At 35.6% G+C, this 25,963-nt stretch overlaps 1 protein-coding gene across 2 annotated transcripts; it reads right to left on the reverse strand.

The window, feature by feature from the left end:
- Window positions 1-777: 777 nt before the first annotated feature.
- On the reverse strand, window positions 778-7,364 carry LOC126782961 (uncharacterized). 2 transcript variants are annotated; one of them, XM_050508323.1, is made up of 7 exons: window positions 7,071-7,364; window positions 6,656-6,741; window positions 5,646-5,792; window positions 5,444-5,552; window positions 3,471-3,594; window positions 2,182-2,452; window positions 778-1,513 (listed from the first exon to the last, which is right to left on the reverse strand). In XM_050508323.1, the coding sequence occupies exons 1-7, from the start codon at window positions 7,192-7,194 to the stop codon at window positions 1,406-1,408; spliced, it is 969 nt and encodes a 322-aa protein (XP_050364280.1). In that variant the 5' UTR covers window positions 7,195-7,364; the 3' UTR covers window positions 778-1,405. The 2 variants fall into 2 exon arrangements, with proteins under 2 accessions (XP_050364280.1, XP_050364288.1); XM_050508331.1 differs by lacking the exons at window positions 6,656-6,741; window positions 7,071-7,364 and adding an exon at window positions 6,421-6,613.
- Between the last annotated feature and the right edge of the window lie 18,599 nt (window positions 7,365-25,963).

Consider the following 25,963-nt stretch of genomic DNA (forward strand, 5'->3'; position numbering starts at 1 on the left):
TTGCAAATTAGAGAGAAAACCCTACAACAAACGGATGGTTGACGACATGTACAAATATTAGGTAGGACTATAAACGTCGTGTACCATTTTGAAATTAATAAAACTAAATTACCTTTAATTTAAAATGAGACATTTGTCACGTATGATTCTTAAAATTTTCTTACACATAAAAACAATAACAATCAACAGGAGATGTCACATGGGATCGCAAAAGTACAAGATTACCAATCAGTGTGACAGTGTTCATGTCTTTTTCTACACAATTCGACATGATTCAATCCATCACTGAATTCGGTGGATTTTAAAACCCATGAAAATGCCCAAATCTACCGAGTAAAGAAAACAAATAAATCATGGAAATGATGGAATGAACCTGAAAAATCCCATGGAAAGCTCTAGAAAGCTAATGATAATTTATCTCTTGTCCAAAAACTTAAGAAAAGGATCTGTCTTAGTAATGCCAATAATAGAGATGGATACGTGCTCTATCAAAACAGATTATGCTTTACAACTTTTAGAAGTCTTTCGACCCTTTTGATTTGAGATGAATTGAAAACATATACCTAAATGTTAGATCAATTAAACTTCATCAAGTATCTAAACCGACTAAACTCTTTGAGAAACACAAACACATATTAATTGATCCATATGCAAGAGAAATTCAAGTACTGTCAAAACCAACTGCAATCACCAGCACTTCACTAATACTAATCTTGGAAAGCAACATCCAACTAAACTCGAGTACAAAGTTAAACTGAAAAGAAATGGAGATTGATAAACGTCATAAATGATGTGATCTTTAAGATATGTATCAAGGTATTTATACTGGTTTGATTGATGAGGAGAAAATTACAAATGAATAATACCGGAGGAATTGGACTCTGACCATGGTCTTTTTTTTCTCTGAAATGCCAACTTCATTGGTACACGAAGGGATAAAAGGAGTATAGGAACAGGAGTGAAGCACTCGGCCAATCCCGGAATGAATGGGAAACTGTCTGTCTTACTAGATTTCACAAGACAGCTCAAACGCTTCAGATAATTAGATTGGTAGTGAGTACAAGGAGGGCCCATAAAACTTTATAATACTGAGAACTGGAAAGTGAAAATAATAACAGGAAAAGTTCATATATTTCCTTCAAATAAAATATATGAAAATGGTTTCCAACAGCAATTTGTCGGCTTGAAAACATTATTGATATACATGTTAGTTATTTGGGATATCCTGACTTGATTTCTTACACTGCTAAAAAGGCACACTTTTCACAAGATTTTACAAAACAACTGAACTAGAAGTGCCTCTGGGATATGTTCAGTTACCATACACTCCTCTTTTAGATTAAAGCCATTCAGACACCGAAGCTATCTATGATGTTATTGTTTTTGGTAACAAGACTTTAAGAACCTATAGGAGGCCAAGAGTTTTCAGCTGCTGAACATGCTCAGGTGGGAGGGCTGGAGCAGACCAATCAGATCCTGTTATCTCACCATCAACATCCTCGACAACGTATTCCTACATGAGTAGATCGTTCGCAACAAACTTTCAATAGACAATATACAGCAGCATTAAGAAACGAGAAAATGAAAAGTTCAATATACAGTAGTATAACAAATGACGGTAAAAACTTTTGATCTTAGTGACCTAAGCTAAATGACTCTTTAGCTTAGGCAGTCTGTCAAAAGGAACTTCAGCTACTTCATCATATGAGAAACACACCAATTAAAATAGACACAACTTAAGGAAACAAGTTCCAGAATTAAAAGTCCCTCGTACGGAACAAAGGCAATACTTAAATTTTATGGATCTAATTACACCGGATTCAAAACCTCCTATGCATTTTCAGATTGCACCTGGTAATTTAGCTTTTTTTTTTTTGGCAAATGTAAATCTACAACCTTGCTAATAGTTGCAAACATCCATCATGTCTCACATAGGAAATGATATCTACTACTGTACTATAAGTCTATATCTCATCAACATGGTTGACCATGTGATGAGTTTCGTATGCTGCTAGAAGGGTCCCATAAATCTGTTTAGATACAGGTCAATGGTCCTAGACTCCTAGTGTTTGAGTTAACAGTTACTAGTTATAAGCACACACAATATAGAGCATGTCCGAGAAATAATAACACAAAAATCAGAAGAAAAAGCCTTCAATAGAAGTAGGGGACCCAACTCACTTTTGTCAACATCCTTTTTGCAAGTATATGATAATGCCGTTGCCAGATCCTTTGTCCCACCATTGTGGCTACCAGTACACTGTAGAATATCCCAATAATTGTAAAAAGCCCCAGCACAATCAGAGCCATTATAAATAAGATTGGAAGCCCTGCTTCACCAGCACCTCCCAAGCAACCACATTCTCCGGCCATACTTGCACAACTTCCCCAGCATGTGGTACAGTCAGTCCACATACACAGAGTCCCAGGTAAATGACAATCTGCGCAGACACTGCAGGGATTGTGTAAAATTGAGTCATGTTGTTTGAGGGTAATTCAAATAATAACTTCAGAACAAAAGAGATTGAAGAATTCTCAACAAACGATGAACATTTAACGAACTATTGTTCTAATAAATATTAGTGGAGCAGAACTAGTTAGGACAAACTATAAGAGCATGGGCCGTGATGGACACCACAACATCCAACTCTTCATCCACTAAACGGAACCATGAAATTTGAGTTGACGATACAAATGATGCCATCATGTCGTGGTACAGTACAGCATCCAACTTTGCAGACAAGTAATACAAGAAAGAACTAACCAAGCAGTCATGTGTCTACTGTTAGTACATATAAACATAACATTTTTTACCAGTCTTTATGCCAAAACTTCCCATTCTGTGATTTTAACTTGGATATTTTAATTTTTTGAAGGGGTTCTTTATACTTCATTGACATTTGCATGTTCTGCAGTTAACATTAACCCCCTGCCACCCTATGTTCTCTTTAACAATAATGTCTAATATACTGAGCATGTGTGGGAGTTTCTAGGTAAGACTAAGCCATCAAGTGCAAAATAAGCTATTTTCCCATCCTGCTAAAAACTTTCTGGATTGTGAGAGATCTTACGGTGTCCAACTTTTAATCCAGTATACCAAAAAGAACTATTAAACCAAAGCCACTGATATGATCACAGAAAATGTTGAAATTCTTGCAGAAAGGTAATATGATGACATCAAATATATTACAACCGGAATCACTAAATAGAACGGCAGATAAAGCATTCATAAAGCACAAATGAGATCCTATCGAAATTGTGTTGGCCTGTGAAAGATAGTAGGTGGTTCTAAAGTTTTGACTCCAAAGTGTGCAAACACACATTCAAATATATTCATAACCACCCAATTGCAACATATATGATCATTTTAGAGGTAGACAATACGACGACGATGATGATGATGGGTTGCTAAACAGCCAGTAAACCAAATCACTCGAACCAACAACGTCATATATGTAAAAAACTCATACCCAGGCTGACAGCAACAAAGACATAACTCACGACAAGGCTGAGCCAGATCGTTCCGCACTCTTCTGTCATAACAAGTAATGAAGCACCCAGATAATCCAAGCAAAGCAAAAAACAGTAAAGCACCTGTATTCATTAACATAATTGTGTCATTTACCAAAACTAAATAGGCAAACGAGCATTAACCCAGAAAACAAAAGAGCAACCAACAAACCATGAGTCGCTACTATTAGCTTGTAAGGATAATTGATAAATGCATAAAAATGAATTAATATATGCATAAAATAAAAGGCACCAGACAGCAGCAGCCAAAAAAATTTTGGGGCAGAAGAAACATGACTTATCTAATATCCCTTTCCTTTCTTCTTTTGTTTTGATTCTCAAAACCATAAGTAACAAACAGAACTCCACCAGAAACCACATATAACATATAGTGCATGTGTTCAAAGGTAGCAAAGGCAATTGAGCCAAACAACTCTGAGTTTAGAGATAACTAGCAGGGGTGTAAAAGATAAATATGTTTTAATAAATTCATAATTGTCACATGAAATCATAAACATGTATCTTATATGTTGTTATATCTGCAAATGAAGAGGTCCTCAAAATAAACTGCTAATGTGATCAACTAACTGCAAGATGTTCACTATAGTCTTCCTTTTCAATAGTCCAATAAAGTCATATGGATAATTCTATTTTCCATCCATGTAAACAATGATTCCAGGTATGAAATTTATCAAAACCATATCTAATATCCAGTTCTTACACCTCTATTTACTAATCAAAAGGGTAACAAAACGATTCAGACAGTTGGTAGTTTTCTTGAAAAAATTATAAGGGATCTTGATTCCTTTAAGGTCAAACTGGAACTACTCTAGGAATCTCAACAAGCTCCTTTTCCAGCACCATCACATCAAAACTCTTGGGTCAAAATGCAAGGAACGAGTGCTGGTGATAAGTGCTCTAGGCAGCAAGAGCACTATAGGCCATAGGGGTTATCATATTCTCACTTATAACATTGAAATACCATAATGTTAGCTGGTTAGAACCCCAAACAAAGGTAGATCAAGAAGAGGTAGAGGGATAGAGAAATAGTGGAGAAAAATCACCACTTAAAGAGAAAATTACACTCAATTTATTGTCATGGGTTATGTTGGTTGGAACTAGAAATCATTCCGAGTCAAGAAAAAGGCCTCACACCTTAAGAATTGTGAATCACTCACATGTTGCCTCTTGAATACGTGAATAAAGCAATATATGTCTGCACATATGCAGACCTATAAATTCATCATTTTTACCTCTTTTGTTCCTAGCTTACTCACTCACTCACTTCATTTATTTATATGGCCTTTCTATTTCCATACATCAGCAGGACTTTTCTCACTAGCAAGTTGTTATATCTTTCCTACAGTAATATTCTTTGTTTTTCACCCCGTAATTCAAATTAATTTTCCTACATTAAGTTATTAATTAACCAAACTTGCTTAATGTACAATGTACCTTTTTTTTAAAGAGAAGTTGCAATTCATTAAAAATACCTAAGGACCAATACAATCAAAGCGGACAAGATATCTACCTCAACAACACAATAAAGAACCTGATTTATCTAGCATAATCTTATAAACATAATCTTCCTACACTACTATTTTTCATAATCTCAAAATGTGATCTTACTCCTAGTATCAAACATAACCTAAGTATCTATCTGAACCTTAACATCGAACTCACGATCATGGAAAACTTTGCGGAGCAATCATAAGTTTTAGATACCAAACAGAGAATTCAGGCTAAGGCAGCAGGCACATATGTGCTAATGTGAGCAACCCAGGATAATAATCAGATATAATACCAGGATAAGATATAAAATACCAACACCGAAAAAAAAATTCATCCTAGCAGATTGTCTAGCACTTGTATTCCTGTTTAGTACTACTGATTATTACCACCATATAAAACCACCTAAGAGTTGGGACTTTACCACATATGTAGTAGAAACTTAGTTCACTATCAAAACCCCATGCAAGACGAAGCCAAAACTGCTGGAAACCATCTATTAGAAACACCAAGTATGCCAATGAAGCAATCACCTGCACAGATGAAGAGAATGGCATATAAAGGCATGACTCATTCAAGCTCCCAAAGGGGAGCAAGGAACTCAATGCAACTAAACAATGACCTACAAGCTGGACAGTGAGAAATATGAATATAATGTCTCTAGTCACAAAAAATCGAAATTTCAAAGTTCGCCATTTCCTATCGGCAGCTTGATGAACTCTCAAATGGTAAGGAGCTTTGCATGTTGTGCAATGAGCAAATGCAAAACCTTCCTGCAAATATAATTTTAAAAAGAAAATAATCAGATGTGACTCAGAAAGCACAAACAAACTAAAAGATCTTAACTTGATTATATATATACACATACAAACACACATGTATTTTGAACATTTAATCATCTAAATCCAACCTCTTATGCAAAGACCATTCATAGCTAACCTCCAAGTTCTCCAAGATGTGTTCGTGCAATATATTTAAAGTATAAAAGTCAGTGAACAAGTTACATAAACAGCAGAGCGGGTACCAAGATAGCTTATATCACATTGTGCCAGAGATTAGAATATTGAACTCACTGTGTTAATAAAGGCATCAATTCACTCATCACAACAACAAGAATAAGCTAATGTTCACACACCACACTATTCCAGAATTTGATTTGCACCTTTTTTTTTCTTTTGATAAGAAACTTTATAAACATGAAAAGAGTTCATGTCCATCCACACAAAGCACATGATATTAGTAATAGTGACACTGGTACTAGAAGTTCAAGCATGAAAAGAGCCATTCCGTATCAGAATGATTTTATCAGTCGCTTTAACTAGCTAGGCCAACCTCATACACAACGAAATGTAGTAACAATCAATCATATACAATATAGCTCACTTGGAACACTGAGCTTACTTTTATCCAAAAGGCCACTAAGCTTGCATCCAAAATCCTGTTGAACCACACCACTGTTAAATACACTGATGAACAATTCAATTCTGTCTCGTTCTTTTCTTGATCCCTTATCCTACTATAGTCAGTGCATCCAACACTCGTGTGGATCAACATGATTAGAATAAAACCTCAACAGAGCCAATTTCACACACAATCGAAAAGAACAAGAAAGAAAACCACAGAAGCGTGCCCGTACCTTGACAGCTCTCCAATGATCCAAACATTCCCTGTGCACATACTTTGAAGTCCCTTTGCATTTGCAAGGAGCAATAAAATCCCTACCTGAGTGCAAAAGAGAAAGCCAAACTCACTGATAAGCCCACTGCCAACATTACTTCACTCAACTTCAAACCATATGCACCCACAACAACAACAACAACAAAATAAACTTTAACAATTTCACACCAAAATTAGAAACAATCATCAAAACCCAACACTACCATTATCAATCTACACAAACTGACACACTTGACTCTTGAAAAAAAAAACTCAAACTTTTCAATAACCAAGCACAGAAAAATCATCAAACTAAAGACTAAAGCTTTCACTTTTATATTCATTGAAGAAAACCCAATTGAGAGAATAGTCTAACATAAACAGAAGAGCAATACCATCACTTTCAAGGCAAATTCGGCATTGGATTTGCTCCCCTGGGCCGGCTTCGAGGTCGATCTCTCCGGGCTCGGTGATCGGAGTCGGAGAGATGAGGGCCGAAGTGTCGGAATCATCCGCCATTGTTGAATTCCGAGCAACCCAGAAAGAAAAGATGGAAGCTTTGGAGAAGAATTTGAAATTGGGAAAGTGGGATCACATTGAGGAAAAACCCTAGAGATTTTCCCCAATTTGTGGTTTTTGGTGGATGAGGGTCTAAAACAAAGGCAAAGGAGTAATCTTTTTTATTTTAAGTCACAGTTGGTGAAGACAAGACTATGAAATAGTACTAGTAAGTCTATTCCTTTTGGCTCGTTGGAAAAAATGACCATGGCTTTAGGGGGTTATCCAACTCCCATTTTTTGTCAACTTTCTTTCTTTATGAATTTCACTTGTGTTTTGAGTTTTGGTAAACTTCCCATCAATGACATTGTTCACCAACCTTCGGGGGCCAACTTCACTTCTCCCTCCCCAAAAAAAATAGAAAATGTTTGTGAGCCGGCAAGCTTTGAATGAGGGATGCCCTTGTTATAAGAAATGGCTACTTCTGCAAAGATTTAAGAAATACCCGAGTGAATGGTCCTTCGATGCATATGAATTTTGTTGTTTTGACTATCATGGCGTGATAAAGTAGAGTTTTACATGAATCGTTGGACGTATTAGAAATATTTAACTCATAATCATAAAAAATCAGTATAATCAATAAGGTGAGACAAGTAAGCATGTAACATAAACACAAATGATATAAAGAAGAAAAGAAATTGGGAATTGATATGTGAATACAAGAGAGTCACGACATTCGTTGTCCTAAAGCCGTAGATGCCTCCCTTCGTGCAGGTATTGATGGTCGCCTACAAACTCCAAGATAAAACCCTTGTAATCTCACATAATGTCTAATCCGCTTTATACACGACTAAACAATAGACGGGATGTCAAGTGTTTATCGTATTGCCCAAGAAATATGATATAGGAATTGAAAGGAATAAGATGAAGATTAAGAGAATGAGAGCAATACATCATACCTACTAACTCTTTGTTTAAGAGTTAAGTATTTATAGAACTCTTCACAACTCTTAGAAAGGATGTGACTCTTCAATTTCAATAATATGAGTTTTGATTATTTATAATTAAATAAAAACCAATAGGACGCTCTTAAGCTTAATTTTATTCCTGCAATTAGATCATCAATTGAGAGTTTACGAAAAGTGAGACTTGATAGTTTGGAACAAGCTGCTGTCGAGCAGATTCTGACATGTATTATATGAAGGACGAATTTGCAGAAGGCAGTGGTGATCAGATGATTACACCTTTGCCCTGCGCACACCATTTTCATGCTAAGTGCATTTCTCAGTGGTTGGTGACAAGTCGCTTGTGCCCTTTTTGTCGATATGCCCTGCCAACTGTGGAAGATGGTGAGTCTTCAAGTTCTTAAGAGCACCCGCACCGGCGAGCAAAGGAGGAGGTGGTGCTCAAGCACCGACTGGGACCTGGAGGTTTGCTCGAGTAAACCGATTTTCGATCTCGCACCAGACGAGAGGTGCTCGCCCAGTCAACCGGGACGGTTTGCTCGCCCTTCTGCTCGAGCAAAGTTTGCTCCGGTGATTGCTCGACCGCCTGGCGGAGCCCACAACACGTGGGTGACGTCAGGCACAGTTTAATTTTTTTCTTCTGTTTAGGTTATTGGCGATCGACAACATAGTTGTGAAACCGTTGTATATTAGCTTCATCTCTACTGATTGGCTATAAAAGAACTCGATTCCCTTGTGCATTCACCGGCCCATCATAAACCCGGAAAGCCCTCGATAGGTTTTGCAAGTCTTCTTCTTCTTCCTCATCATCCACATACTCTTCCTCAACAATAATGTTATGCAATATAATCCAAGCTAACATGATGGTCGTCATTACCGATTTGTGGTGCAATGTACAACTATGACGTATAATTTCCCATCGAGATTGCAAGATGCCAAATTCCTTCTCCACATCTTTCCGGTATGCCTCTTGTTTCTTTGCGAAGAGCTTATCTTGTGGCGTCTGGGGATTGGAAATTGTTTTGACAAATTTAGCGTACCTTGGATATATTCCGTCAGCCAGATAATAAGATGTGGTGTACCTCTGTCCGTGGACTTTGTAGACGACAGTTGGGCCTCTTCTGGCAAGGATCTCTGAGAACACATTCGATAGGTGGAGCACATTAATGTCATTTTTAGCTCCAGGACACCCAAAAAACTGTGCCATATCCACGTATCATTTGAGACCACTGCCTCTAGGATAACCGTTGGGCGACCCTTTCGCCCTGAGTATGCCCCTTGATAGGCGGTTGGGCAGTTCTTCCACTCCCAGTGCATGCGGTCGATGCTTCCAATCATACCTGGAAAACCTCAGCGTTCGCCTGTGGCTAGTAGTCGCGTGAGGTCTGCCGGTGTTAGACTGCGGAGGTATCTTGGACCATATAAATGAACCACTTGACTACAAAACTCCTTTATACATTCCAGGGTAGTCGATTCCCCCATCCTTGTAATTTCAGTACACTTATCTGCGGCTGACCCGTACGCTAGCATTCGTAGAGCCCCCGGTCATCTTTTATTGGGGAATTAGCCCTAGCAAACCAGTGATGTCTTCTCTTTGATGCCAAGACAGGTCGTGGTTGCAGAGGTCTGTAATGATAATGTTGAATCGGTCTATGCTCATCTTGTACCTCCGGCGAAAGTCTTGAGCGTCGAATATTGGACGTTCGATGAAGTAATCTTCCATGGGATTGCATCCCCTAGATAGCCTCTGACGTGGCTTATTCAGTTTTTTTACCGTGACGTGAATCGCTTGGTCGTGTTGATTTATCATCGTGTTGTGCTTCCGCCATGACCACCTGATTCAAGAATGATTGCTCCATATCGTGATCCTCTTCTTGTTGACGTTGTTTCCGCTTGAAAAATTTGTGGAAGCTGAAAGGATTCATCAGAGTGATGAACAACGAAATGTTGCTAAGTGTTTAGATTGAAGGATGAGTTATATGCTCGGATTCTTCATAATGGTATGAGTAATATTAGACGTTTTATAGAAAATTGGTCGAAAATCTTACCATAAATCTAGTCCAATTATTTTTCCGACACTGACACGTGTCAATTCTCTATTACTCGAAAATCTTATCGGAAATATGCTCCAATTATTTTACCGACAATGACACGTTGCAGTGACACCTGTCAATTCTCTATTAGTCGAAAATCTTATCGGAAAATTTGGATAATATCGAGTCGATAACGACACGTAACACATTATTATTGATTGTAAATATATCCGGTAAAAAAAATTAATCATTTCACAACAAGACAAAATTGAATTGCTCAAGAAAATTGTGAATAGGTGTGTGAAAAAATCGATTTGCTTGAGCAAAATATGAAATCGATTTGTTTGAAGCAAAATTTGCTTCTAGGACCACCCTTTGTTTGATCAAAACCATTTTATAGGTGCGGATGCTCTAACTGATGCCAGTTATCAAAATTGTTTAGTATTTACTTTTTAAGTTGTATAATCAGGCAGTGATCATCAAGATTGTTCGATGTTCATTACTTCTATCACGTACCTATGTTATGCCATTTAATAAACTTCAGATCACCTTTTCAATCTTATTTTGGAGTTAAAGAAAAAGTTATGGTTAAAAACTTAAAACATCAAGCCACAAGATACACAAGCGACGTAATGATTAATAAGGAACCAAATGCACTCGCTCTCATCAGTGAATGAACAAAAGTCTCCCATGCCTGGTCCCCTGGTGGATGATTCAGCAGCTCATTTGCATTAGCCATGTTGTTTGTCAAAATGCAAAACCTTTGGATGTTCAAATATTGGACTCATTTTCACCTGAATTGGGAAGTTAATCGGTATGGTTTTGATTTCGACTAAAAATTAGGCACACCATCAACAGAGCTCTCGGCCTGGTCATATGAAAACAACATTTGTGGTGGATATATATATATATATATATATATATATATATATATATATAACGTCAGTTTCTAGTATCAGAGTCGTAAGAGTTGTTAATTAATTTATTAAAACTTCTCAATCCCCAAGTGGCGGATTACCGCCAAAGAATGGATCTAAGTCGATTTACTTATATGTTCTTCATTATGTCCTCAATCCCAAGGTGGCGGATTACAGCTTAAGAGTGGATCGTGAGTTGATCTATTTTCTTAACTTATTTAGTTAAGTGTTTGTGATTTATGTTCTTTACTTTAAGGATTTAAGTCTCATTTTCCTTCTCTTACTTTTTTGTAGCCTATTATTCTCTTCCAACCAAACAATAAGACTAGGCCCAAACACTAAATTTCAAGTGAGGTATGAGCGGGTGCGGCATGAGAGGAGTAGAGTGAGTAGTAGTATATATGATCTTAAGTTTAGATTCCTATCACTTTCAATCCTTTTAGTTTTAGTCTAGTTATCCATTTCCTTTCCAAAATGAGTAGACTTTTTAGATCTAACTCAGTCACTTCTAGATCATCTAGTCCATTCCTCAATATGATTTCAAACATAGTTAACGAACATAGATATGAATGATTGGAACATTCCCAGAGTCTCGAGTAATGAAATCTATAAGACAAAATAGTCTTTCTTCATTTAAAAGTGAACACCATATAAAATCTGTAAAACAAGTTTATGCTTTAAGTAAACAGCACGAAACTTGCCAGATTTTTAGTCCAGAGTCAATTAAGAAACACAAAAGAGATGGCCATAATTTCTTTCACATAGGATTAGTTCAAATCGGTGTTAAATCCTTAGCTAGAAAAGGTCTCAATATCTCTATTCTCTTATGTTTAAAAGATGTAAGGTTTACTGACTTCAGTAATAGTACCCTTTGATTAATTTAGTCAAGTTTGTTTAATGGTCAAATTCATTTCAATTGTTTCCCAGATTTTACCATTAGTTTAAGTAACCCCCACATTTTAATTAAAAGCATTAACTTTAAATGTTAAGACTTCAGGCTACAATGTTCTTGATTGAACACAACCTTTAGTCTTAATCTATAGGATTTATTACAAGGTCACGGGCACAAACATAATTTCCAAGCCATTAGTAAAAGCCCCAAAAATCATACTACCCTAATCCAAAGCAGTAAAAAAAACCGCTAATATTAATGTTTTCCACACAATCAGATGGTCAAATGTAAATCTGCCTTCTGAATGGTCCATCACAGACCAACCAGTAAACACATAGCATAATCCTTCTAATTTAGACTGTGTTCGACAGTTTAATGATGACACAATAAGAATTAATTTTCAAAACTCCAGGATTAGCCGAACCCTAAGAATCTAAGAAATAGGAAATTCTTCTAGACATTCTTTCACAATTGCTAGACATTCATTTACTGGTTCCAGACAGCAGAAACAATGTCCAGACAAGAGTGTGATCTAGATAGAGAAATTAACAATATTAGAATTAGAGAATTAGAAGAAGAATTGCAAAAGTTGAAAATTAAAAACATAAGAACTGCTTCTCAGGTTAGTTACCCAAAATACACAGAAAATGATACTAAAATAATTCAGTTATAGAAGAATAACAAACTTCTCCCACAACTTTTGATTTCTTAGTTACCCCTCCTATAAATCCCCAACTAAGTACACTTACTCAACCTTTTAAAATCAATTATCCTAGATTAGATGCACATCTTTCATTAGAAAAAAAAAGTATCCTCAGAAGAAACCTCTATAGAATGAATTTCCATTTTGAGGATCAATGAAAACATTTATTTCATGATTGGCGAGCGTTTAATCTTGAAACAAAATCTGAAATATTCTTTCTAGATTTCTTAGACCAACTAAACAAACAAAAAAATGTTCAAACATTAACAAAATCAAGATGGAAAACTCCCACTAGTTCAGTTCTTTCTAGTTATCCTCTTGTTGAAACAATAGTAATTGATCACCTCCAAACCCAATAATGGCTTCACATTTCAAGGTTGTTACCGAAGATTTAGAAACTAAAAAAATTGTTGAATAAAATAATTACACAAACCAGAGTTTAGTAACCATAGGAGCCCAATTAGATCAGATAGAAATAAAAGTTAGAAAATATTTCATCCAAAGTTAGAATTGTACCTCAACCATAACCAGAAACTCTTTTAGTTCATTTAAGTGAATTATACAAACCTGCCATCAAACTCATTTCCTTAGTTCAAAAAATAGAACGAATGTTAGAAAGCCTAAAAACCAAAAGGTCCAAGTCTAGTGATAGAATTGCAGTAATTAATACCCAACAAACCAATTATGCCTCCTTTGAAAGTGATAATAGTAGTGGTTCTAGGAAACTTTCAGAATTAGAGAAATTACTTCAAACTCTGTAAATAGACCGAATAGCCCACCCAAAGAAACGACATTTCAAAACTTGGACAGAACGTCCTCATCCCATATATATACATCCAAGTAATAATCCTAGTAACCAATTCTCAATATCTTCCGATAAAACCTAAGAGTGGAACATTGATAATTTATCAAAACAAGAAATCTTGAATAAATTACACCACATGTCAATGGCAGCCAATAGTTATGTCATTAATCACAATTTCAGCCAGCTCGAAATTATTGACATACTTTCCATATGATTTACATGAACACTTCATTCTAGAAAAACATCTCATTCCTAATTCAAGATCATCCATTAAACATGCAATCAAACAAAATGAAGATGGTACTCCCATATTTGATGAACGCTCAGGAATCAGAATTTTTGATGCTGTTAATACCTTATTTTACATAATTATCCAACATTTTATAGGTACTCTTAGTCATATTACCTTCAGAATTCATGATTAGCTCAGTAACCTTATGTGTCCGACTTTAATTGATTACAAATGATACAAAGGTATGTTAATTTCTAGAGTCATGCTTAGAGACGACAATAACCAACCATTATGGAAAGAAAAATTCATAAATGTCCTTCAAAAATTATTTGCTCACAAAATCCGTTAAGTCTTAAGTAGTGAATCAGACCACATTGATTATAATTTCTTAACTTATGGAAACATAATTACAGTCATCCAAAAAGAATGATTAAAAATGTGCATAGACATGAAGCTAAATGCCCAAATGAAATCTAATAAGAAAACAACTAAGTATGAATTAGGAAACTTTTGCAAACAATATGGCTTGCCCCCTTTACCGTCATCTAAGAGAAAAAATCAAGCAGTAAATTTGTTCTTTATCATTCAAAAAGAAGATTTATACATTATTAAAAAAATAAAGATAACTTTGAACCAAATAATTTTTATTCTAGAAATAGATTTTACAAGTCTTGGTCGAAAAGACCACAACACCAACCAAAAAGAAAATTTTTTGATAAAAGTAAAACTAAATGTTTTAAGTGTAACAAAACTGGTCATTTCACAAATGACTGCCCAGTTAAAGATACTATTAATCAACTAAAAATCAGTCAAGAAGAAAAGAAAAATTTATCCAAACCTTAGAACTAAAGAATACCGATTCAAAAAATGAGATTTTTGAAGATGATATCATGATAATAGAATCTTCTTCCTCCGACAACAATCACACTTATAGCTCATTAATGACAACAAAGAAATTAAACAAGAGCTAAATCTAATTAAATTAGATAACTAATTTCTTAAATTCCAACATCCATAATCACTCATTGAACCCATTCTATCAGTTGATAGTGAGGTTAAAGCCTCTCAACAAGCTACTATAAACTCCATTAGGCAAATACAAATTAGAAAATGATATAGTACAATCCAACTCAAAATCCAAGACTTCTAGCTAATAACAACATCTCTAATCGATTCAGGTGCAGATCCCAACTGTATTTAGGAAGGATTAATACCTTCAAAATATTTTGCAAAAACAAAAGAGTCACCACGTTAAGCTAACAGATCAAAAATGGACATTAAATATGAAATCGCTAAAGTCCACATCTGTCAAAACAATGTTTGTTTTAAAACTTCATTTGTCTTAGTAAAGAATTTAACTGATAAAATAATCTTAGGTCTCCCATTTATTACTCTAATTTATCCTTTCACCATAGAATACGATGGAATTATCACCCACTCGTTTGGTGAACCAGTAAAATTCACATTTCTTTCTAATATCGAAATACACACATTAAAAGCATTCTAAGAAAATAATGTCTCAAAAACCCTTGATTGTAGTCAAGCAAAAAATAAACAGATCATGTTTCTTAAAGAGAAAAATTAATTTCAAAAGAATTGATAATCAATTTCAAGATTCTTCTCTTCAACAAAAAATCAAAACCTTTGAAGAAAAAATTATTAAAGAAATATGTTCTGATATTCCTACTGCCTTTTGGCATAGAAAAAAAACACATCGTCTCCCTTACTTACATCAAGGAATTTAATGAGAAAAATATCCATACGAAACTCGCCCAATTCAAATGAGTCATGAAATTATAGATTTCTGTATGAACGAAATCAATGATATTCTTAGTAAGGGCATTATTCACTCTAGTAAACCCCTTGGTCTTGCCCTGCTTTCTATGTTCAGAAAAATGCTGAACTTGAGCGAGGCACTCCTCGTCTGGTCATTAATTACAAACCCCTCAACTCCGTATTAGAATAGATTAGGTATCATATCCCTAATAAACGAGATTTTATTAACAGATTGAACAAATCTATTATCTTTAGTAAATTGATATGAAATCAGGATTTTGGCAGATCCAAATTAATGAAGTTGACAAATACAAAACTACATTTGTCACACATTTTTGGTCATTATGAATGGAATGTTACGCCATTCGGCCTTAAAATGCCCCTAGTGAATTTCAAAATATAATGAACGACATATTCAATCCATATGGTCATTTCTCCATCGTCTACATTGATGATATTCTTAACTTTTCTCAATCAATTGAATAGCATTGGAAACATTTACACCAATTCTTCTCCATAATAAACAATAATGGTTTAGTTGTTTCTACTTCAAAAATGAAATTATTTCAAACTAATATCCGCTTTTTAGGATTCAACATCCACCAGCTCTAAATTAAACCAATAGATAGAGCAATTCAATTTGTTGATAAATTCCCATATGTCATTCTAGATAAATTCCAGTTACAAAGATTCTTAGGTTTTTAAATTACGTAGCTAATTTCTACAAAAACCTTAGAAAGCAATGTAAACCTCAATTTGATAGATTACAGAAGAATCATCCTCCGTGGACCTCAATCCATACATCTTTGGTCAAGGAAATTAAGAGCCATGTAAAAACCTTATCATGTCTTGGCATTGCTACTTCTGGTTCTTATAAAATAGTTGAAACAGATGCCTCAAAAAATAGGTAATGGAGGGATCCTCAAACAACAAATTTATCTCTGTCACCCTGAACAAATTATTCGTTTTCATTCTGGAGTTTGGAACCAAGCTCAATCAAATTATAGTACCATTAAAAGAGAAGTTTTATCAATTTTTTTATGTATCATTAAATTTTAAAATGATTTATTAAATCAAAAGTTTTAGTCAAAGTCGATTTTAAAAGTGCAAAAGACGTTTTAGAAAAAGATGTTCAAAACATTGCTAGTAAATAAATCTTTGCCCGATAGCAAGCAATTTTAAGCATTTTTTATTTTGAAATTGCATTCATTAAAAGAAGTGATAATCATATCCCGGATTTCCTGACCTGATAATTTTTACAGGATACCAAAATATGAAGCCCAGCTCGTCTAGAGGGAGAAATCTCGAAAATGCAATAGTCAATCTTGGATCTCGTTCCCCAATCAAGAAAGAATCATCACCTGAGTCACCAGTTAACTTAGTCCCATATGGACAATCTCTCATGCCAACCGAAAATAGGTATAGTGCACTTGGTGCTACCCTTAGTCCAAATAAACCCAATTATCAATCAGCTTTAGTTAATCAATATGAAAATTTCAAAGCAAATTCTTCAACTCATCATCCAATAATTCATAAAAGGTCATCTCCCTACCAATTCAATTATATAGGTTACCTATTCTATGTTGAACCATCCATGAGTCATCTAAAAACCCTACTTCTTTAGTAAAAAATTATTTTGGCCCCAATTCTCATTATCCTCCCAGTAAACCACTAGCATTTTATAAAGGCATCTTATTTAAATCCAAGTCAATATCCATTAAACCAATCACTGACCCAAATAATCAGTCCACAATATTATATCATTCCATTTACGTTATTCGTATCATCCTATTATCCCAGTGGGGAGATTCCCCCTTCATTCTTCATAGTAAAACCTACCCTCCATGCACCTACCATGATTATATTGAAGCATGTAGCAAGATCTTACTCCATCAGATAAAAGATTTTAGTCATTCATAGTTTATCAATTTTGATAGAATTTTCAATCGCCAATTTCCTATGTGGTTGAATGATTGGTGGAAAAACATGGATGTTCTTTGGACCTTCTTCCCTCAAACCTCCAAAATACAGTTATCAAATTTGCTTCAGTCATGACTTTCTCAGAATATAAGAAAAGGTTTACTCCTACCCTTCAATTCATGGCAAAATATAAGATCCATTGATAATGAAATGGCATTATGAATTAAATGAATATATTGTGACACGGTACTTCTTAGTCAAATAGTGGGATAAGTTCAAGACATATATAGTCGTATCCCAATTTGCTAAAGAATTTTCAATCATTCCATCTAAAAATCCAGTAATTATCTAGTCGATAATTCTAGTAGGTACTTTGGCTCACTAGCCATTTGTCCCTCCTCCAGTCAAGACTCCACTAATTCAGTCATCATCCACTATTAAAACAAGATCAGTAATAACAAAATCTTCCAATTCTGAAGCCGATGAATTAAAGGAGTTGACTACGAAACTTTTACAACAAACGGCCAGTCTATTTGCTAATAGTGAAGGTGAAGAATGATCTTCTTCTTCTTCTTCAGCCCATAATCAAGAAGCATCGCCAAAGCAGTTAACCAGGTGGGCAGACTTCCAAGACAGTCAAGACCCGTACGAATTATAATAAGCTCAAGAAAGAACAAGTCCATTCATCATAGACCCAAAAAAGTCAAGGTCAACATTTCCACCGAAAGCAACAGTAACATATAAGTCACTATTCATCCATAGTAAAAGCATAACAAATAGTTACTATTCATGAATAGTAAATCAAGGAGCCTCAGACTCCAGAGTTAGACACTTTCAATTTTCACTCTTCATTTTTGCTTCCTCCTTCTCTCTTTAGCCTTAGTTGCAGAGTCTCTCATGTGTTGATGTTTACTGCTTAAGTTCATGTTTTCAATTCCCAATTGTAATCCATATGCATTAATTTCATCTAGTAAGTTTTCTATTATGTAAATTATTTGAATTCAATAAATAATGTTGTTTCATTATATTACATGCTTCCATTGGTTTATGGTATTAGAGCCTTAAGAGTTGTTAGTTAATTTATTAAAACTTCTCAGTCCCTAAGTAGCGGATAGTAGCCTAGGAGTGGATCTGAGTCAATCTACTTATATGTACTTCATTTTGTCCTTAATATATACACACACAGACACACACATATAGTCTATTTCAGGTGCGAACGTCTGTATCTTAGCTTAAGGTACGGATTTCCATTTTTTACCAAATTTCCAATCGAGTTTTCACATCTCCACCATCCAATACTTAGGTAATAATGTATAGATCACCTATGCAAGTTTTCAGCTAATTTGGTAATCGTTAAGTTACTCAAAACTGCGTTTTTCTATTATAAACATGAATGGTTCAAGTTCGGTAGATTTAATCCATTCATTAGTTTAATCTAGTTAGATACCTTAACAATTATCAAATTGGCTGAAAATTGATAGAGGTGATCTATATGTTATTACCTAAGGACTAGACAGTGGAGGTGTGAAAACTCAATCAAAAAATTAGCAAAAAATGGAAATCCGTACCTTAAGCTAAGGTACAGATTTCCGCACCGGATCAAGATATATATATATATATATATTTTTTTTTAAAGAATAAAATGGAACTAGTGGTAGGGACGGCGGTGGTTGGTGAGCCCATCTTGAAGAATGCAATGTCCTCAGGGGAAGCGAACTAGCACAGTGAGCACTATGTTCTCTCCTCTTTTAAAACAGAAATTATCAATGACCTGTTATAACAAAATTGGACTTGCATCAACCATAATTAAGATTACATGATCACTGCATAATAGCTTTCCTAATCCAACATGGATAACCCGAGGAATCAATCCTAGTTGCTTATTAAATCTGTGTATTAGTACAATAAGGTAAGGAATCTAATTTGTAATCTATGAGAAGATACAAGACAATATTACATTCGGTATCTAAGTAGGAAACCTAAGCGTTAAGCAATCCTTAATGGAAGGTGACTCTCGATTTTGGGATCCTATATATAAGATGGCATTGTCCCTGCTACCACCATCGTTCTTAGCATTAGCTATGTCCATTAAGAAGCTGTGGTGTTGGCTAGCAGAAGATATTGTCTAGGTAGTTGATTGTACTCAATGCAAGAGCAATGTAGCCGATCCGTGGAGCAGATGGTAAGTTCTTGTTCATGTTTTTGCTATATACTATACAATACATAAATAAAACATATGATATCAAAGGTGCTTTACGCACCCACAATTTCGGTTTTGCTTAATTAAATTGTTTTAAAAATCAATTTTTTCTGGGTTTTTACGGGTTGTGTTCTTGGCGACCTAATTGGTTAAATTAACCTGACTCATACCTGACCCGAGGCACCATTTTTAAAACGAAATTAGTCGTTCCCTTAATGCGATGATCACTTTCGTAATAGCAGTTGGGTTGGTATGATTCTGGCGATTCGAGATGCTTTGCATCTAGCAAGGAATTCCAACTCCAGTAGCAATTGCTCAAGAACCAAGAACACGACAGTTGCGCACACAGTTTTTTTCAAAACTGCTTCCGTTTTTCAAATTGGGGAAAATCAAAATCCAGGTTTTCTACAAGTTTTTCATTTCAATTGAGCTTGATATACTATATTTTTATGTATGTCTATATGCATAAGAACCCTAGAGCACTGTCAACGTGCACATAAGCATAGTTATAAGCATTGGATTGTGGTTGACGTGTGGTTCTTGTTTGGTTGGCAAACTTTCAATTTTTTAGAAAGCATGTGGTCTATGGATTGGACATGTTGATTGTATCTGTAGTGACTATAATGTTCTTAATATACAGAATCTCCTTAAAGCTTAAATATTGTAAACTCTACAAATGCAGTTATAAAGTTTTTCTGGTTAGAAGCATAAAAGCTCTTATGATTTTGTTGTAATCTGTTGATATCAATGAATATGTGGTCAACTCTTTTCATTGATGTCAGGAGACTGCATACAGGTAAACAAGATTGACAATTGTGTTTTGAATGTTAAGTTTTATACCATTGTATATTCTGAAGAAGTGACTGAGTATAGTGTTTAGAATTCAAAATAGTAATATGCAAGTTAAATGAATTTATATTTGATACATTGAAAATTTTCTTCTGTCCACAGATGTTGATCAGTTATTTTGTATAACATAATTTTGTTAAAGTGAGATATTAATATGGAACTCCAGGATATTAAGTTTCTGCTCAAAAGTGATACTTGAATATTGTTTTTTTTTTGACTGAAAGTGCAAGTATATTGAGTGATGTGTTTTCTGTGTTAGTTTTGTTGTGTGACATTGTTTTGGTTCAATTAAAACAATAAGCATAAAACACTACAAACACTAAAAGACTTACAAAATCTGGATAGTACCAACCCATCGTAATGCTGGATAGTACCAATTTTAGAGTTTGGAAGGAACACATTGAGAACTACATGGGATATCAAGACGACATAGATTACTGTTTTTACAACCATATGCCTGATGAGCCTGCTAAAGATGCTTTAATTGATGAGAAAGATTATCATTACAGATGGTGGAGGTCCAACAGAATGACTTAGAATACCATTAGAATGTCCATGTCTAGTACCATCAAGGGTAGTATCACAGAACCTGAGCTAGCCACTGAGTTTTTAGCAGCCATTGCTGCAAAGTTCAAAGAAGGGGAGAAGGCAAAGATAGCTAGGCTTAACAAAGAATACCACAGTATAGAGTTTTCTTAGTCTAGATCAGTTAGGGAGCATATTCTGAAAATTGTGAACATCAATAAAAGCCTGAGAGATATGTGGCATGGAGTTAACGATGAATTGCTAGTACATCATGTGGTTGATACACTTCCAAAAGAGGATAGCCATCTAAGAACTAGTTATAATGCTCAAAAGGAAATTGGACCATTCATGAGCTTATTTCTATCTATGTTGATGAACATGCTAGGATTAAGAAAGAGGAAGGAGGGCCAAGCACTGTGGTCAACCTTGTTGAAAAGCCTAAAAAGAATAAGCCTCAACAGAATAAGCTGAAAATGTCCTTGTCTACAGACTCCATAAAACCCACAACTTGTCAAATCCTCCAGCTCTGAGTCCAAGCCGTTCAAATTCAAATGTTATTTCTGTAAAAAGATAGGACATATGAAAAAAGATCGTACTGTGATGTGCTCTTATTATCCAATTTTTATATGCATCATATCCTTAGTTTATATGTTTAGTTCTCTAATTTATGATTTATTTATATTATTTTAGTGTGTTTATAGGTTTGTGTCAAAAAGAGAAGAAAAGAAGCTAAAATGAGATAACAAATATTAAATGGCAATTATATTCTTCATTGTCAGAATCTGCCGGTGCAGAACGACCGACTTTTCCGAGCTACTGTAAGAGTTCCAGATCGAATCAGACCATGAGCCTTATACCATTGGAAAGATACGAATGTCTATTTTCTGTAGAATTTTACAGATCTTGATTTTGATACTCCGAGAGGAATTTATGATCGTTTGAGTGACAAGAGGTCAGAACTGAAACCTACCCGGGTTTGTTAGCATTCATGGAGAATTCAAGTTGTGTTTCCAAGTTCATTAAATTTCAATACATCAAGGTTAATGATTCAGATGAAGATACAAAAAGTACATGGATTCCTACTTTTACAAAAAGATATTTCAAGGTTTTCTCATTCCATATCAAGTTAGGAGTCTTGAACCAAGTCTTACAAGGAAACTGAAGTCAAAGATGAGCAAGAATCTTCCCTATACAAAAGAGCACGAATTTCATATGAAGGGGGTCATTTTATTTTTTTATTGTTTTTGTTATGTTTTTCTTAGTTGTAGTTTGTTAAACTTTTTTCTAGGGTTAGGACGATTCCCTATCATGATTGTTAATGTAGTTTGATGTTTTATTGATGGATTTGTAGTTTCTTTATGATGAATTCTTATTCACTATTTGAATTGATGTTTTATGTTTAAGTTCTTTGATTGATCACCTTAGGGCTTTGCATATAGTAATTAGAAGATGAATTTGAGGCATACCTACAATATAATTCAACGTAGCTTCTTGTGATTAAGAGTTGTGAATTACATTATTGCCGTACATGAAGTAATGATTTGCATGGTTCTCTTGTTTTCTAAAACGTAATGAATCATTTATTTTAAATTTATGTCGTACTTGGATAGACTGCATGATCTTTGCCGTACCTGGAGAGTATCATACACTTAAGGAAACCTATGGCCTAAGTGTCATACCTGGACTTAGATACCAAAATTGTCATCTAGAGATACAAAAGAATTAATTAGTTGCATTGATACATAAATAGAATTATTAGTGGTTTATTCTGATACTTTAGGTTCTATCTTATTTGTTTCTTTTATAATTTGTTATTTGAAAACCTAAAATCTATGTTCTTAGTTTAGATCAATTAAGTTAGGATTAAAGCGATTCTCAATCCCTAATTGGAACGACCTCGTACTTGCACACTATTACTAACGATGATTTGTGCGCTCATACGATCAATTTGAGAGATTTCTATTCTTCTCTAACATCAATAAAAGGAGTCTGTAGCATCCCATAGAAACTTAGTTAATACACATGTTTAGAGAATATCTCTTGATGATGGGCGAAATACTTGTGCCCACGCACCTCGCTTCTTTATGGTTTTGATTACAGAGAATTTGATAGTCTCCCCCTCATCTAGGTAGGAGCCAAGACCGAAGCTATGACCCTTACTAGTCCATCTTTGTGTTTGCCGCCCTTGTTTTGTGGTGCAATACCACAGGCGCCGACAACACCACAGCTTACAATGGTGTCATCGCTGGCTTCCTTCCCATTGTCAGGGATGGTGCCAACGGTGCTAGGACCAGGTCATATGAAATTCTCCCATATTCTGATAGTTCAAATCTTACCCGCAAATCACAGTATTTATATGCGATCTCGTCATTTTCACAATATCGGTAGAATCATTAAGAATCTAATCTTTGACTTTCTGGAGGTCGATAATGCTTGCACTTCTTGCTTACTCAGAGCAGTGCGAGATCTTAATGAGACAGAGTGTCACACCACGTCAATTCCTAGCCTAAAATCGGAATGAGAGCATTCAATATCTCCCCCTAACGACGGGAAGTATGTCTCATCAAAGTGACTGTCTGCAGATATCGCAAGATAGAGATCCATGGTTGTATATTGGAAATAGCGGACAAGTGTTGGTGATTCATAAATCATAACCAACCAAAATACTTAAGCGTTTCAAGTACACCAATTGAGATTACTACAAGAGAGGCACATAAACAATTTAACTAAATAGGTGTTGGTAAAAAGAACGCTGAGATCGTATCCAGTAACCATCTGGTACGCACTAAAAGTTTGGCAAGTTGTGAGTCTGAAATGAATAAGTGTTGTTTCATGAAACATCAGTACATATCCCCATACAAAGACCGGTAGGTTAGTATCCATAACCAAGTCCGAGCTCTGCTAGAACGTGCAGTGAATGAACATGAGGAACAATATATTCAATAACAATCCCAGTAGATATGCAAAATGAAATCACCAATCAAATAGATTTGAGAGGATGTGAAGGGTGGTGAGCCTTAGTATGATGATCATAGCTAAAAACTTAGCAAATGCAGCGTGCCTTCTGGATAACAAAGCGACGTGTGACCAACGCGTCGATGCTCTTAACCTATACCATAAAAAAAACTTTAAAATGTCTGCATTCGGCTCGATAGGATCCACTAATGTCATCTTAAATACTTTGTAAGAATGAAATACGCTTAACTGAAGCCTTCACATGAGAAGGTTGACAATAAGGGTCATCAATTAAGCACGTTTTGTCAGGAGGCCGTGCAGGAGGGTCTGCGGGGCAGCTGGAGGAGCTGCAGGGCTGTGGGGGATGCAGGGGAAACAGGAGGTGCATGGCTGCTGGTCTACAGGGGAAGTAGGGGCTATAGCAGGTGCAGGGCTGCCGGGCTGCAGGGTCGTGCAAGGCTGCTGCATAAGCTACTGCGGGGTAGCAGAGCCATGCAAGGAAGCTGCAGGGACAGGCAACAGGGTTGCGAACAACCAATTTGTAGAATTTCTAACAAAGATATTCCCCTCCACTCTCAACATAAGTATTCAGATGAAAATTATTGGCATCTATGACCTTTAAAACTTAACAAGACACGAAGATATAAAATACAATCTCTGCACGAGATCCGTAAAACAACTACATATCTCGTAGAATAGTGTGTGTGGTTACGTAATTAGCAAGATACTGGACTTCGCCGCGGGACATTATCAAAATAAATTAAGAGAGTCAGAGACACATGGAACAATTCCAAGCAATACCCCATAGTACATTGTCAGAAAGAGGATTGAAAACAAATAGTACAATCCTATCGAATGTATCACGTGGCAATAGAACTACATTCTTCAACTTAAGAGTTGGAAAAACATGGTATTGTAGCATTTGAATACCAAAAAAAATATTGTGGTAAAAACCATCCAATTGGTGCGGGTGGTCACCAATAATAATAATCGTTTGGTCACCAATAAACAACTCGGAGAAAACCGGAAAACCATGTCAAAAGAACTCAAAACCAGGTGAAATTTAGACTGGGAAAACGTGGTAGCAAAAACTACGGGAAATATGCCGGAAAAATGACGAGAAACGACAAAAAAAATACGCCGGAACACCAGCCGGCGGCGAACGAAGTTGGCCGGTATGGAGGCCGGAGCTGCAAGTCGGATAGGGGACGCCGGCAGGAACCAAGCGGTGGCACCAGAAACGCCGGAAAGTGGCTGGAAGGCGGCCAAAACGCCGAAAACGTTTATTGAAATCGGAATTGTTAGTTCGATTTAGAATTTGTTTTATCTTTTGTATGCTTATGTTTTTGTCGCCGTAACAGTAACCAGGTAGGCAAAAAACGACGTCAATTTTTGACGTTCCGAGTTCCATTTTCTAAATTTTAAGGTCCAAATTGACAATGTACTGTTATTGGGGTCTCAAGTAACCCAAAAGTGATCAATTTAAAAACCACGTGAGTTGCAAACATTGACCATTCATGCTAGGTTTAAGGCAAATAAAATTCTCACGAGTTCATCTTGTAAACAAGGAATACGAGAAATTTTATTGAATATGCCAATTTTTAATATAACACAAACAAGCTTCTAATTCCAATAGACAACTTAAGCTAAAGTCGAGCAAGAAACATGGCAATGCCAATGTCATACTTGAAAAATAGTAAGCAGAAAACATAGTCAAAAGATATTGACCAATCAAAAGTCCGTAGCAACAAAAATCTTGCATATCGGATCGGGCGGAGCCTTAGCCTGAGGCTAAAAAATTTGCTTACTTAAGAATAGAAGAATGTTACATTTTCATCTCCAAAGTTCCCTCAATAAATAGATACATGTGCCAAAAAATGGCATGTGTTTTTTAGATGTGGAGCATGCATCAATGTCAACTCTGGTAATACAACGTCATAGACGGTTATTGAATCACTTTAAGTGTGTCCCATAGAGTTTGCTATTTTCGGATCTTTTGTCAGCAAATAGTGTTGCGT

Source organism: Argentina anserina, chromosome 1 (assembly GCF_933775445.1).
Source record: "Argentina anserina chromosome 1, drPotAnse1.1, whole genome shotgun sequence".
Classification (NCBI taxonomy): domain Eukaryota; kingdom Viridiplantae; phylum Streptophyta; class Magnoliopsida; order Rosales; family Rosaceae; genus Argentina; species Argentina anserina.

What these genes read in the sequence shown, in the direction of transcription:
- LOC126782961 (XM_050508323.1), bottom strand. Translation starts at nt 7,194, where the DNA reads ATGGCGGATGATTCCGACACTTCGGCCCTCATCTCTCCGACTCCGATC. An exon ending in AATTTGCCTTGAAAGTGATG is followed by an intron (nt 6,742 to 7,070) that starts GTATTGCTCTTC and finishes TTTTGCACTCAG; the next exon opens with GTAGGGATTTTATTGCTCCT. An exon ending in TATTTCTCACTGTCCAGCTT is followed by an intron (nt 5,553 to 5,645) that starts GTAGGTCATTGT and finishes TCATCTGTGCAG; the next exon opens with GTGATTGCTTCATTGGCATA.